This window comes from Pseudorca crassidens, chromosome 8, assembly GCF_039906515.1.
Source record: "Pseudorca crassidens isolate mPseCra1 chromosome 8, mPseCra1.hap1, whole genome shotgun sequence".
NCBI lineage: Eukaryota > Metazoa > Chordata > Mammalia > Artiodactyla > Delphinidae > Pseudorca > Pseudorca crassidens.
Genome location: NC_090303.1, coordinates 87,462,798 through 87,478,022, shown reverse-complemented (window position 1 = coordinate 87,478,022; position 15,225 = coordinate 87,462,798). Strand labels below are relative to the sequence as shown.

At 36.8% G+C, this 15,225-nt stretch overlaps 1 protein-coding gene across 2 annotated transcripts in view; it reads left to right on the top strand.

Moving 5' to 3' along the window:
* Positions 1–15,225, top strand: part of CHCHD3 (coiled-coil-helix-coiled-coil-helix domain containing 3) — a 288,144-nt gene that overhangs the window by 44,093 nt on the left and 228,826 nt on the right. For both annotated transcript variants that reach the window (XM_067747054.1, XM_067747053.1), the window contains exon 3: positions 13,664–13,745. In XM_067747054.1, the coding sequence (XP_067603155.1) occupies positions 13,664–13,745 (82 nt within the window). The remainder of the gene's footprint in view (positions 1–13,663; positions 13,746–15,225) is intronic.

Genomic DNA, 15,225 nt, shown 5'->3' with positions numbered 1-15,225 from the left:
GTTCTTCAGTGGAAGGGATTTCCTGTTTTTGTAATGAGTTCATTTTTGGACTTAAAATACCTCTTCATTTCACTTCATATCATCTTCAAGAGAAACGTCATTGGTAATTTACGGGTAGACTCAGGAAGAGAACGCAGGTCTCTTTAAACCTGATTCTTTAATTAAAATTTTGTTCTGCTCATTGAGCTCTGTTTTTATGTCCATTTAAAAGAAATCAAATATGACATGCTTCTGTATTTCACAATCCTATTGCGTACACACACACACACACACACACACACACGCACACACACACCCATGGTTGCGATTATAAAATGAAGGTCTTTCATGTGTGGCATGTTATACCATTAAATTATTTTATGGCCATGTTTCAGATGCATATCAACTTAAATCTGAACATTTTATACTATCCTTTTAAAGATATTTTTATATTATATATGAATAATGTCTTAGATTAATTTCTTACTGTTAAATTCTCTATAAATTATATAACTGAGATCAAATATGTTAAAGCCATTTATAAGTGTTAAAGCACAGAGCAAAATCTTATTAGTTTGGATTCATTTAATTTACAGTTTGTCATGAAATTAGAGAAGATTTATGTTTACTCATACAAAACAAGGTGGGGGTGGGTGATGGGGGTAGAAGTGAGGGAGGGTTTAGTAAGAAAATTCCAAGGGGAAATCTCAAATTAGTTAGCAAATTATTTTATGTAATCATCACGTACATTGGACATTACTATTTACAGAGAATAAGTTGGTATTCTGAGTTTCATTAAAGTAGTTCCTAGGGACCTCTACCTGTAACACTTTTTAAAAGTTTAAAATAACATAAATTCATTTCTTTTAAAGTATCATGTGTTTAGATTGTACTTATTCTTGCGGCCTTCCTACCATTTATTCTAGATAGTTTCATATTATATGCTATAGTGAAAGCTAATTTATTTTTGGTTTTTATAGAGAAATTATTCCTTATTAAACCGTTCACTTCCTTAATTTTAAAATGGAATCTTTGTGAATTATAAGTTAATTTAGAGCTAATAACTTTAAATCCTTTTCTCATTTTCTTTGAATATAAAAATGATATGGCCTTTTTGAACTGTTTGTTCAATATTAATTCTGATATTGTCACCTATGAAACATATAGTTTTAGTTGTCTAAGAGCTATCCGATGTAGGTAGTTTGGATGGAAAGTGTGGCAGCTTGAAATAAATCTGTGCTTGGGAAGTTGTTCTCATAAAGGCATTAATCTGAAAATGTCTGTGAATGCTTAATACATTTGAATAGTTCGGATAGATGGGTATCAACCTGTATCTGTGCATTCTTGTGATATTATAACAGTGAGCTGGGGTCTTTAGGCTGTAATTTGTACCCACTTTCCATTTCCATTGGATTCATAATGAAGTCTTTGTCCTTGGGTGACATTTTTTGAGGCATCAGGAGAGGGAAAAAATAGTATGATGATTAGCACAAAGTGATGTTGGATACCAGAAGGAAAATCGAGATGATCTGTATGAGTGGGACCGGGCAAATGTGACTTTGGCGAGTATGGAGAGAGAGGAAGCTGGTAATACTTGGGCACCTCGAGGCAGAGATCCCATGGGAGGAAGGCACTTTGCTGTCATCTCCAAATATTTATCTGTGTTTGAAAAGTGCATTACTGTAATTGCATTATTTGGGACTGTCAGTTGTCATACAAACCTTAAAGTAGCTAGGTTTCTCCTGGTTATCTTTTTTTTTATCAGGGTGAGTATTTTAGCCTGGTCTAAGACAGTGGTGCTCAGTGGTGGGGCAGTACTGCTTCCAGGGAGGCATTTGGGAAATGTGTGGGGGAGCTGCTGGTGTTTAGTGGGGTGGGCAGGGATCTAGACATCTTGCAGTGACTCGGATAGTTCTGCCCCCTTGAACGATTGTCCTGTGCCCTCGATTTCAGAATGTCCCATCAGAAATTCACATAGCTGAAAACCCACTTACCCAGCCCAGAACTTAAGTGTTTTATGTGTCAACAGAAAGTATGTTTTCCGTGGTTTTAAGATACACTGAATTTTCTGGGAATGCAACTGCTCTGTTGCAATAACTGTAGCTATTGCATTTGTGGTGGCTTAACTTATAAGCTCAAGAGTCAGACTCTTTTATTTTATCTACTGTAGATTTGAGCATTTACATAGTAAAATGCCATTATTCGTTATAAATTAGTTTCTTTTTCTTTTTTTAATGTTACACTTAGGGTATTATATTGATTAAAACTCTCGTGTCTGTATTATCCATTTATTTTCAGCATAGTAAAGGGAGTATTACAAAATATTTGCTACAGAAAGGCAGCATAGGGGCTGATGAGGGAGAAGACCACGGTCTGAACAAGGACCTTTTGTGTCATCCCAGGTGTTCTGAAGGATTTACATCCTGGAGTCTTACATAGCTCATGGTGTAAGTTACACAAATGAACCACTTCTGAAAGACAAAGTGTTCCACCTCCTTTCTCTATATAACACTGGTATGAAGGAAATTTGTGGATCATTAGGGATATAATCATAATAAATGTTTTTACTATTCTGTTCAGTCTAACTTGACTGTGGATAATTTATTTTACTTTTAGAAAAAAAGGTTAAGTACGTTCTTGCATTTAAAGATAGGACAGGGCCTTTGTTCTTGAAATTCTTGTGCACAGTCTTGTGTCTTAAAGATGGTGAAGTCGTCTGTGATCAGTGAATTCACAGAGCTTCCACAATGCTTCACAGAGAATTATTTTTGTTTTATTAGAGATTATGACCACTTACGACTACATTGAAATAGTGTTTTCTGAACAGTAGGTGGATATTCGTTAGATGAAGGAAAAAATAACAGGGTTATAGGTAAAAGAGAGGCTGACCTAATTATCACAGTGTCAATTAAATAAAAAATACAAAGCACAGGGTATTGCACAATAGTTTAATGAGAAGTGTTATACCAATATGTATTATGCTGTCTCACAGTTTTAATATATTTGAACTACCATAAATAACATATGAATCAAGCATGGGTGTAAAATCTGCTTTATTTAAAACTTCCCAGGAAAGGCCGTTGTTCTGCAGCGGTTAGCTTGTGGGTTAAATAGGTCCTTTTTGGCATCGCACCCTAATGGGCTGTAAATGAAGCCACTGAAGCCCAGAGGTCTGACTATATGTGATCTTCCAGCTATTTCTGCTGCCTAGTAGTGGGCCAGTATCTAGAAATAGGACTCTGTTTTTTTTTTCCCCCTTATAAAAAGGGCCGTAATTGGGTCAGAACTTTTATTTTCATTTAAAAGAAGAAAAGTCATGAGATTGGAGTTAGTTGACATTTCCCAGGGCTGTAGGTGGATTAGAAGATAGATTTTATTTTCAGACTTTTGAGTCTTTTGATTTCCTCGGGCTTTGATTACGTGCAAAGATACATTTAAAGTCTCCCTTAGAAAATAGTGTTGGTCAGAGTTTGAAGTACTAAATATTTTAGTTGAATTTAGGAATTTTGTTAGCAGTTAATGGATTTTTTGGATAAAATACAGTTTTTATTGCTAAAAAGGACACACTAGTTCATAACAATAGGAAGAAGGAAGAATGATTTATGACTCTAAGTATTGGAATGGTTTTGACTTTCTATTTACCAAAGCAAGTTACTTAGGTAAGGACATTAGTCTTGGTTAAAGCTTTTTAGCACATGGAAGTAGGCTTGTCCACTGTTTTACTGTTATAAAATATACGTTTTAAAAAATGTGCTATGAACCTTGCTTGCATCAGTGTGATAATTAGGAAGGTGGACTGGAATATGATATGTCAATGTGAATTGGTCTGTGTTACTGTACAACCAGGTATTGAATAATGTATACATTTTACTCTAAGTTACTTTTGAGCAACAATCACTGGCATTCATCAGTGTTTTATAATTTAGTTGCAGATTACTGATTATGACTGCCCTTCAAGCATGCACAGATCTCCACCAATTGTGAGAATCATCTTTTATTTATAATTTTTCCACCTCATTCCTTTTTGTTTCATTTCTAAACTTGAAGAGAGGGCTATAATTGCTGCCTTCCGTTGTCCTCCTCCCACTGATTCCTGATGCCCAAACCATCTGATTTCCATGCACTCCCTGGGATGATAGGTAATTGTAAGCCATGCTGCCAGATCTTCCTCCTTCCTGAACCTGGACTAGGCCTTGGAGTCCTACACACAGCACCCCAGGCCGCTGCTGCCAGTTGATCGGAATTGGCACATGAGATGAAATCTGTTTATCATTTCTGCACATGGTACCTTGGTTCATTTCTTCCATTCCATTCCTTCTTTGTCTCTAATGATGTTCTTCTTTCTCTCCTCTCCTTCATCTGATGAATTCTTAAGGCCTGTTCCTAGCCTTCTACTCTTTTCTCTGTATACATTTTATTTTTTTCCAAGAGAATTCACTGAGCTGAGATCTGTAACAGTCATTCCCAAATCAGCATTTCCAGCCAAGTCTTAAATCAAATCTGAATTTCAGGTTCAAATATCTAATTGCGTACAATTCCATGTGGTGATTCTACCATTACTTTCAATTGAATGTGTCTGAAACTGAACTCATTATCTTTCTTCCCCAAACAGCCTCTCCTTCTTTCCTTAATTGACCATCATGGGTATTAATTTTCTGGCATCTGGGTGCACCTTTGACTTCTTTCTCTTTCATCTCTCGGTCAGTAACAGATGACCAGTTTTTCCCATGAAAGCCCGTGCATCTTAGACTCCATCTTTATGGCCAGTATCCTCATCACCTTATGCCCGTGTCTCTCAAACTTGAGCAAGCATCTGAAATCTGGTGGGCTTGTTAGCACACAGATTGCTGGGCCCCTCCCCCCAGGGTTTCTGATGTATAGTTCTGGGGTGAGTCTGAAACATTTGCATTTCTAACAAGTTCCAAGTGATGCTGCTGGGGGATGGGGGGTGGGGGGGGGTGGGCAGAGAAAATGAGGCTGTACTTTGAGAACCACTCATTGCTTTACTATTTCCCCATCCAGTTAATCTGCATATCCTTGCCAGATTAGACTTCTTGTAATGCCCCATTTCACTGCATTATTTTCTTTTTTTTTAACATCTTTATTGGAGTATAATTGCTTTACAATGGTGTGTTAGTTTATGCTTTACAACAAAGTGAATCAGTTATACATGAGTTCCCGTATCTCTTCCCTCTTGCGTCTCCCTTCCTCCCACCCTCCCCATTCCACCCCTCTAAGGCGGTCACAAACCACCGAGCTGATCTCCCTTTGCCATGCGGCTGCTTCCCACTAGCTATCCATCCCACGCTTGGTAGTGTATATATGTCCATGCCCCTCCCCCACCCCGTCACAGCCTCCCCCTCCCCCTCCCCATATCCCCAAGTCCATTCTCTAGCAGGTCTGCATCCTTATTCCTGTCTTACCCCTAGGTTCCTCATGACCTTTTTTTTTTTCTTAGATTCCATATATATGTGTTAGCATACGGTATTTGTTTTTCTCTTTCTGACTTACTTCACTCTATGACAGACTCTAGGTCCATCCACCTCACTACAAATAACTCAATTTCGTTTCTTTTTATGGCTGAGTAATATTCCATTGTATATATGTGCCACATCTTCTTTACCCATTCATCTGTTGATGGACACTTAGGTTGCTTCCATGTCCTGGCTATTGTAAATAGAGCTGCAGTGATCCTTTTTGACCCACCTCCTAGAGAAATGGAAATAAAACCAAAAATAAACAAATGGGACCTAATGAAACTTAAAAGCTTTTGCACAGCAAAGGAAACCATAAACAAGACGAAAAGACAACCCTCAGAATGGGAGAAAATATTTGCAAATGAAGCAACTGATGAAGGATTAATTTCCAAAATTTACATGCAGCTCAATAACAAAAAAACAACCCAATCCAAAAATGAGCAGAAGACCTAAATAGACATTTCTCCAAAGAAGATACACAGATTGCCAACAAACACATGAAAGAATGCTCAACATAATTAATCATTAGAGAAATGCAAATCAAAACTGCATTCTCACACCGGTCAGAATGGCCATCATCAAAAAATCTACAAACAATAAATGCTGGAGAGGGTGTGGAGAAAAGGGAACCCTCTTGCACTGTTGGTGGGAATGTAAATTGATACAGCCACTATGGAGAACAGTAGGGAGCTTCCTTAAAAAACTACAAATAGAACTACCATACGACCTAGCAATCCCACTACTGGGCATATACCCTGAGAAAACCATAATTCAAAAAGAGTCATGTACCAAAATGTTCATTATTTTCATTTTTAAACAACTGTCCATGATGCCCTATTTCTTAATATTTCTTACCCAAACCCCGGCCTAGTTTTCAAGCCTCCTCACAATTGAGCATAATTTACCCTTCAATTTTTTTTTTCTTACAAACAAGCTTTGTTTGATTTCCTTTCCATCTGTCTAACGTACGTCCTTGCTTGTGTCCCTCCTCCTTCATGAAATACTCCATGACTACAGCCCGCCTTTGTAAGTGTCATTAATACTAAACCCTCAAAGTACAATTTTAATAACTCAGACTCTTATCTCCTTAATGGTAGGGACCATATGTCTCCGTCTCTTATAAAGCCTAGCATAGGATTAAGTCAATGTGGATTTACTGCCTAGTGAATTGATTGATTTCCCTAGTTTGTGTATTCCTTGAGGTCACTTGATTTGGGAGAAAATAATTAAACAAACAAAAATAACTTCATATAGTTGACCATAGAATAGAAACCTGAGCTTAAGCATTAAAATAAACCTTATAGCTAGTACAGTAAGCTTATAATGAATACCCATCCTTCTCTCCTTTATAAAAAATATACTGTTGGTAGTGGTGGCTCAATTTTCTGTACAGGAGGGTCCACAGGAACAGAAACCTGGTGGTGGTTGGTGGTGGCGGCAGTGGCGTGGAGAGTTGGGGAGAAGGTGCTTATTTGTCTTGAATTTCTATTTTGAATGGCAGTCCACATTTTTCACTTAGATTATATGCGATTTTGCAGAGTGTGTGCTATGTTTTTTCTAAATCGTCCCTAAGCTACCCAAAAAGTTGGTGACTCATTTCACCTAATGACTGATGTTTGACTCCACAGATCAAACGATTACCACATTTTTATTGAACATCTGCTGTATGCCTAGAAGAGCCTGCACAATATTCCTCCCTCTCCCACCCTGTCCTTCCTTCCCTCTTTATTTTTGCTTTGTCTGTAAAGCCTAGAGGATGTTTTTGTTAGTTTGCAGGGTATTTGACAGACAGTTTTTCCAAATGAGTTGAGTGTCACTTCAGAGGAACAATTGGCATTATATGTTATCAACGATAGACCCTTTCATTCTTTCACCTTCATGTTATCGGGCTTTTAGGGGAAGTGGAGGCTCAAGCATGAATTCAGTCCCATTTAACACTGCTGTGTAAGGGGACGGCTGTTGGAGATTTTCTAGTTTGGGTTCTCATTTTATAGAGGAGACAGCTTCGGCCTAAAGCAATGATGTGTTTTTGAGCAAAATCACAAAAACGAATTGTGGCAAAACCAGGGCTAGATGAGAACCGCCTTTATTTCCAGCTTGGTCCTCTTTGAATGTCATGAGTCTTTATGGAGAAGCCTTTGAATGCAGCCACACTCAGGACTGTTGGAAAGAAAGAAACAGGTTTGGGTGGTTTTGGTACTTCATTTGGGGTTGGAGATTTAACGCTGTTGAATTGATAGTTTTATCTCCAGTGAACAAAATACGTCCATTTGTGAAACAAACAAAAAAATTAAGCTATGCATCAAAAAGCAATATCCAGAGGTAATTATTATTTTTTAATTTAAATTATAGATCTTATTTTCCTAGAGGCTTTGTGAGGTCTTGCAACTATATTATTCAGGATATTAAGACATGAAATACTAGGTGTATCTGATTCTCAATACTGGTTTTATGAATTGTCTACTTAAAAATGTGGAAACTGTAGAATATGAGTGATGAGCTTGTCTGTTGCTATACAGCATCTGCAGTCTGGTATTGATCTTTGTTTTCACATAGAATGTATTGTGGAGCTGGTTTCCACGAGTGCTTGTTGTGAAGCAAACAATCAAATGGACATTATTTGCATATTATGCCATTCAAATTAGACATTTATGAAGGTATATAAATCCTGATGGAGCAATAATACTACAAAATAAGCCATTAACCTGATACAGTTAATGTTTAGGTTGCCAAACTGTAACACGGTGCCTTCTCATTTGATATTTATGGTTTTGAAACTGCAGTTAAGGATTTTCATTCCAACATTGTCATTAGCTTTAATGTATAAGTGGCCTCAGTTACCCTGCCAGGTATCTAGACAAATGGCACTTTTTTGAAGGCAGTCTTAGGGTACGTTATCCTTAAGGTGATAGTAAATGTTATTGTCAGCTGAATATCATCATACTTAACACACTCTGTGTGTGTGTTTAACTCAGGTTTGTCTGCTAACTAGATGGTGCCACAAATGGATAATGGCAAACTGTTACATGTTTCTTTCTGACCCCTGAGATTTATTCTAGCCATCTTTTGACTCTTCTAATCAAACTCTGTACCTTTTATAAGATAAGGAGCAAGACAAGATTTATCCTGCAACCCACATGCTGTGAGTCATTTACTTCTGATAAACTGTGTGTTGTATTTCATTGATTGCATGGATGCTTCCATTATTATTTTTTAAACAATCAGTGCTTTTTTTGTATTAATGAATTTATTGAAATTATAAGATTAATGGATATTTCTATGGAGCTGAAAATTTAATTTGGCTGTATCTTACGGTATAAGCTTTGGCTCAGCTGTCTCAATCCTGGCAGAGTCCAGTGTTTATCTAAAATCTGCTGCTGGTGCTATGCAATTACATACATTTATTTTCTTCTGAGAGTAGATTTTCATAGTTCTCTTTGGTGTTTTCAAACTAGCACATGAAAATAATAGGGCTTATAAAATTGGACATGGTATGTATCAGTAAATGGTAAAACCAGAAAGAAATGGAATAAAGGAAAAATCCCAAAGGACCTGACATTTTTCTAATAGGCAAGCCATAATTTTTATTAAGTAACTTGCGGAGATTGTTTCAGAAATACTGTAATTGGGGAGGGAATTATACTGTAAGGATTATGCTAGGAAAATGAAAGAAAGGGAAAGTCATAGCGGAAAAAGTTACAAAGGAAATTGGTATGTCCCTTGAGGTCCAGGGAATCCGTGTAAGTCTCCAATCATGGTTGTATTTTCGGTCTTTGTTTTTTTCATAGATGATGAGCCATTCATAAAGTCATTTCGTCTTTTGGAGTCATTTCTGTCCACCATTCAAGGAACTGTCTTAAATATAGTGTCCCATCTTCTCCACCCCTTCCCTCTCTACCCCTCGTTTAACCAGTTTCTGAAAACAGAATTAGGACACTGTCAGGTAACATAGAACACAGGTGAGGTGTAATAAATGTATGCTACACTTTCTCTGAGAATTAAGACCATGGTATTCACAGTTCCTAAGAATACTAAGAATCATGTAGTATAAGGTTAGGAGTTTTTTATTTGATCCTGAAATTAGAAATTAGAGATTCTTAGAATTTCTTAAGAATTTAACTTAAAAATTTAGAATGTGGCTAAGGGGAGCAAAAGATTGCTAGGCAGTCAGTAAAGCTGCCTTTGGACTAACCAAAACATTTGTTTAGAATGTTGTTTACTAAAAACGAACAAAAATTTGAGCTGCTTTTAATACAAATATTTCTTATTTTCAATAGTAGTTTCAAATAAAGGGTTTAGGGCCGACTTGCTCTAACCAGGCCATTGTAATGCTTGATTTTTTTCTCATGTGTTTTATGGTTAGTGTTGTATCACCTATAACTAACTGACAAAATGCCAGTCTTTGTGTTCATTGAGAAAAAAAATCGCTTCTGAGAACGTTTTAGCAAGTACAGAGTACAAGTGTGTGAAGAAAGCATCCTTTTGTCTTAATACATTTTAAAAGGGAAGTGTGTATGTTATGTGAAAGTTTTAGAACCCTAGTTACTGAGCCGGAACTTGTTTTGCAGGTTTCCGTGGCCAGTCTGATTTATATGGCTTGAAAGTTTCTCATTTTTACTTTTTCTCATTTCACAAACTCTGCCAGTCCTCAAAGATCTACGGGAAACTCACTGTGCTAATAGGCAAAGTTGGCCTTTCTGTGCTTCTTTTAAAGTAGTCCATCCTGAAACACTGACCTTTTAGTTTAATAACAGTTTTATTTGAGAGAATGTTCAGATCCTGAAGCTGAAAAGAGTGTTTTCAGAAAAGCCATTTTGAATATTGGTCTCCAAATGGTATATCTTTTTCCCTTATGCACTTTGGACCAGACCTATCAGAAGAAATATGTTGTTGCTTTCTGTATTCTATTGATTGAAAAACAAATAACTTGAAACTTAGATTTGCTCAAAACCCATTACCACGCTGGTTTATTTTCCTGCCTGGGCTTTGAATTGCTATTTTAGATTTTAAACTCTTTATGCTTGGTCATGTTTTATCTTTTGTTATTTTAAATTCTCCATTATAGCTAAGGTAATTACTTTTTCAGCTGTGACCTTGGACGTGAGACCCAAAAGTTTTGTGTGTTTGTGTGTGTGTGTGTTTCTTTTCCAGAAATAGCTAGGGCATTAGAGAGACAGCTATGCTTTAGTCCCTTGACTGACCAGAAGTGATGTGAGGTAGCCGGTCCCTTGGGCATGTCTTCTTCAGTGGCTTCTGGAGCTTCCCTGACCTTTGCATCTCTTGTGCTTCCTCTTCCCATCTTTCTCCCTCCTCTCTTGGCCTCCCTAGGTGATACCACCATTATCTCCATCTATCAGTATTTACCACCTCACCCCACGGCAGGTGCCTTGGCAGGCATGAGAGGCAGGAGTTTATATAGAGAAGGAAGACAAGCCTTGAAGCTGCGTTTCCTTCTCTGCAGTCTCTCTTGCATGGCTGCCTTCCCAGCCACCCAGCTGGTCGCCATGTGGTAATGGAGTCCTTACCGTTCCCTTCCAGGTTTATCACATCATCATGAAAAGCTCACTGCTGATTTTGGCTCTTCCCCTGGTAGCAAGCCCTTATGTAAGAGGCATACAGTGCACTACTAAGATATGTTGTATCAGCTCACTTAGAAAACGGATCTCACTGCTTCATGCTTAGACCTGGTATACCAAGGTCTTACCGAAGCCTAGTTTTAATTGAGTGAAATTCAGTTGAATTGTGATTGAGAATTTGATCGAATTTTGCATGAGAAAAATTTTGCTGCAATAATTTGAAGCAATCGGGAATTTGTGTGATTTTACACATGGTCTGACTGTGTGTTGATCCTAACTGGTATGTACACCTCAGAGTATAGTTTGATCAGGTAGTACTAATTGGGTGAAATATTTGTCTCAGTTTTTGCTACTAATAGAGCTACCCGCTGTGAACAACTTGAAAAAATGTGTCACGTTGTTTTGCTTGTTTATAAGAAGGAGATGAAAATGTGAAAATCATCACCTTATAGAGTGCATAGCTGAGAACTTCATAGCCAGCTGACACCTATGTAACCTACCCAGTTTTGTTCTTGGATGAGGAAATCAAAAGTCAGATAGGTTAACTGATTTATCTAAAGTCTAGCTAATAGAAAAACAAAGACTATCCATATCCAGACTCCTTGCTGAGCTCTTACTGTCTGTAATTTCTCTAGTGGGATTTGTATTATTTTGAACGTTTAATGCTGAAAAAAAAAAGTCTTAAGATTTGCCTGAATCAAACAATTCCCTGTTCTAGTTTTAATTCATTAATTTTGTGTGACCACTAATCTACTTTCTTTGTCTACAGATTTGCCCTTTCTAGACATTTCATATCAGTGGGCACATACAATATGTGACCTTTTGTGTCTGGCTTCTTTCACTTAGCACAATGTTTTCAAGATTCATCCATGTTGTAGCATGTATTAGTACTTCATAACTATTTATGGCTGAATAATATCACACTGAATGGATATACTACATTTTGTTTATCCCTTCATCAGTTGATTAGCATTTAGGTTGTCTCCACTGTTGGGATATTGTGAATAATGCTGTGATAATATTCATGTACAAGTTTCTGTGTAGACATATTTTCAGTTCTCTTGGATGTATACAGTACGTAACAGTGGAATTGCTGGATAATTTGGTAACTATGTTCAGCATTTTGAGAAACTGCCTCACCATTTTTATAGTGACTGCATCATTTTACATTCCCACTAGCAATGCATGAAGGTTTCAATTTCTCCACATTCTCACCAGCACTTGTTATTGTCCTTTGGATTATAGTGGGTTTGAATTGGTAAGTCATTGTGGTTTTGGTTTGCATTTCCCTAATGATGAATGCTGTTGAGTGACTTTTCATGCAGTTATTGGCCATTTGAATATCTTCTTTAGGGAAATGCCTATTTATGTCCTTTGCCCATTTTTAATTTTGTTGTCATTTTATTGTTCTGTTCAGTTGTTCTGTTGTAAGAATTCTTTGTATATTCCGGATACAAGCCACTTGTCAGCTATATGATTTGCCAGTATTTTCTCCCATTCTGTGGGTTGTCTTTTCACCTTCTTGATAATGTCCTTTGATGATGTTGTTTTCTGATAGTCCACAAATAAGAGAAGACATCCTTAGACCTTTCATATATCTTCTTTGTTATTGCCCAGTGTCAGCTAAATTTTAAAGTTTTTGCATATCTTGTTGTAATTAATTTTTTGCATATTCCATAAGGCAAGGTGCTTATAATGCAAGATTATCAAATAAAATGTCATTGAAGAGCAGAGAGTACTGTCTAGTTTCCATCTAGTAGGCTCAACCAGTTGAAATACTTGTTAGGTCCTGTGTGTATTCCTAGATCTTAAGTGTTTCTGGTGCTTTCTTGGTCATAATTTTGGGTAGTGGGTTTTGGGTACTGAAGAGGAAAGAGTCCTTGCTTATTTCTTATGGAAAGCTCTTAAAAGAGTATGTAAAATTTGTCTATTTTATTTGCTATCATAGCTGTAAGAATCTTACAAAACATATTGTACAAAATCTTCTAATTGGAAAGACCAGATGTTTCAGATCAAGTCATTAGTTATTTAGAAAGCTCCAGCCGTGTTCTCAGCACTGTTCTGTCTCTCTCTCCAATTGTTGGCACTTGAATTTGAATGACGTTTTCCAAAAAATATGGGTTTAAATATGAGTCATAAATTCCCTTTTTTGTAAATCATGGAAAAATGAATGTAACTACAAATGATCTTCTTTCTCTAATAAGTGATTTCTTAAAATGTTTAATTATCAAAGTAGGAATGTTTTGGTGTCATTTTCCTCTCTGAAGTCCCTTCCTTACACCCTCTCCTCCCCCTCTATGCAGTTGTCAGACTTTAATGGTAGGACATCATTTTAAAGAATTTGTACTTAATGGCTCAGTCCCACTGGGCAGTAAGCAGCTCCTTGAGTTTATTATAACTTCTGGCAGGTGTGGAGATTTCTAGGTCACCAGGGAACTCTTGATTAAATTACTCCTGAAGTGCACTAATTGGTCTTTTCCACCCTGCTTAGGTGGTTCCAAGGAGACACTGACCAGCTGGCAAAACTTTGCCTATTAAGATCTAGTCTCAGCTTTGTCTTCCTGAGTATTCTGATGCTTTTGTTTAAAGAAGTCACTTATTTTATCTCCTTCCCCTCTTTATTGATTTTAGTTTCTGATGAAGAATTGAAAAGAAGAGTGGCTGAGGAGCTGGCACTGGAGGAGGCCAAGAAAGAATCTGAAAATCAGAAACGGTGAGCTTCATGGTGTTTGAGACAGATTTTGGCAGACTTGTCATATTTATGAAATATTTCTGGAGAGGAATGATTATAATAAGACTCGTCATTTGTATTTGGCTGAACATGTATGAACGTGGCTGGTTTTGGTTTTGGATTGTGCTTGTTAAAGCCCTAGGTTATCCCCTTCCCAAACTCAATTGTAAATGACCATTTTATTTCTTGTGTACTTCTTAGTTGCATGAATAATTGAGTCCTGTTTTTTCAATATGTGAGAAGTAGTTCTTGAGGATTCTCCTGGCACTTCTCAGGCTAGGTTCTTTTAATGAATATAATTTATGATTGAAAATTACGTCGTCTACTATGGGTATTAAGGTTAACAATATTGTAGCTAATAATGAATGTTATATGTTATAGATAGTACCCATGTTAATAAGTAGCACTGATTAGTAGTATGCTCACTTAAAAAAGTCAAAGATGTTACAGATAAGTGTAAGGTTGAAAAAACAAAATCCTCTGTAATTTCATCCTACAGAGATAACCACTCTTGAACATTTCATTCCTCTAGATTTTTTTGTATACATCTATATTATTGTTGTCATTATTACTACTTCTAACAACAGCTGCTAAAAGAATGTTCACTGAAATGTTTCTGTAATAGAAAACTGGAAGCAATCCAGATGCCCATCATGGAGGGCTGCATGAGTGAATTATGGTACACGGAATTTTATTACAGTGGAATATTAGACAGTCAAGTAGATCTTATGTGCTGATTCAAAAAGATGTTGAAAGGCTGTAAACTGAAAAGAAAGCAATATTCAAAACAAAATAGTTAATTTTTTTTTGGTAAAAGTACTACTTTTTAAAGACTTAAAGTATATACTTACTCATAGAAATATGTGGATACATTTTAATCCAAGATAGAGTCAAGTGCTTCCCATCTGTGCTATTTCTGAAATTTCTGTATAGCAAAAAGCATTATTATTACATGATTATGCAAATATCTTTCACATGCACAATGACCACTACCAGTAGATGGTTTGTAAGATTGTGTGCGTGTGTGTGTGTGTGTGTGTGTGTGTGTGTGTGTGTGTGTTTTGGGCTGCTTCACTAGTTTGCTTGAGAGAGCTAATGTAAGGAATATTTGAATTGGAGTCTCATCTTCACTTGGCTATAGGGGCTTCAGTGTATAATTTAACCTCTTTGGGCCTTAAATATTTCATCTCTAAAGTGAGGGTTTATGAAATGTTCTCTAACATTTCTTCTCTTTGACGAAGTGCTAAATAAGCTAGGTCCGATTTGCCTGAAACGTGTAGAACAGGACATGAGTTTTACTGTACATTAAGACCACCATTTTTCTCAGGAAAGAGAGAAGGCTCATGGCTTAGGGTTTTAAAAATCAAGATGTAGTTAGTACTGCTAAAAGTGTCTACGCATATTTCAATAGTTTCCCACGCAGCACTTCATAATTATTTAATTGGGGTTAGGTTGATGGAGT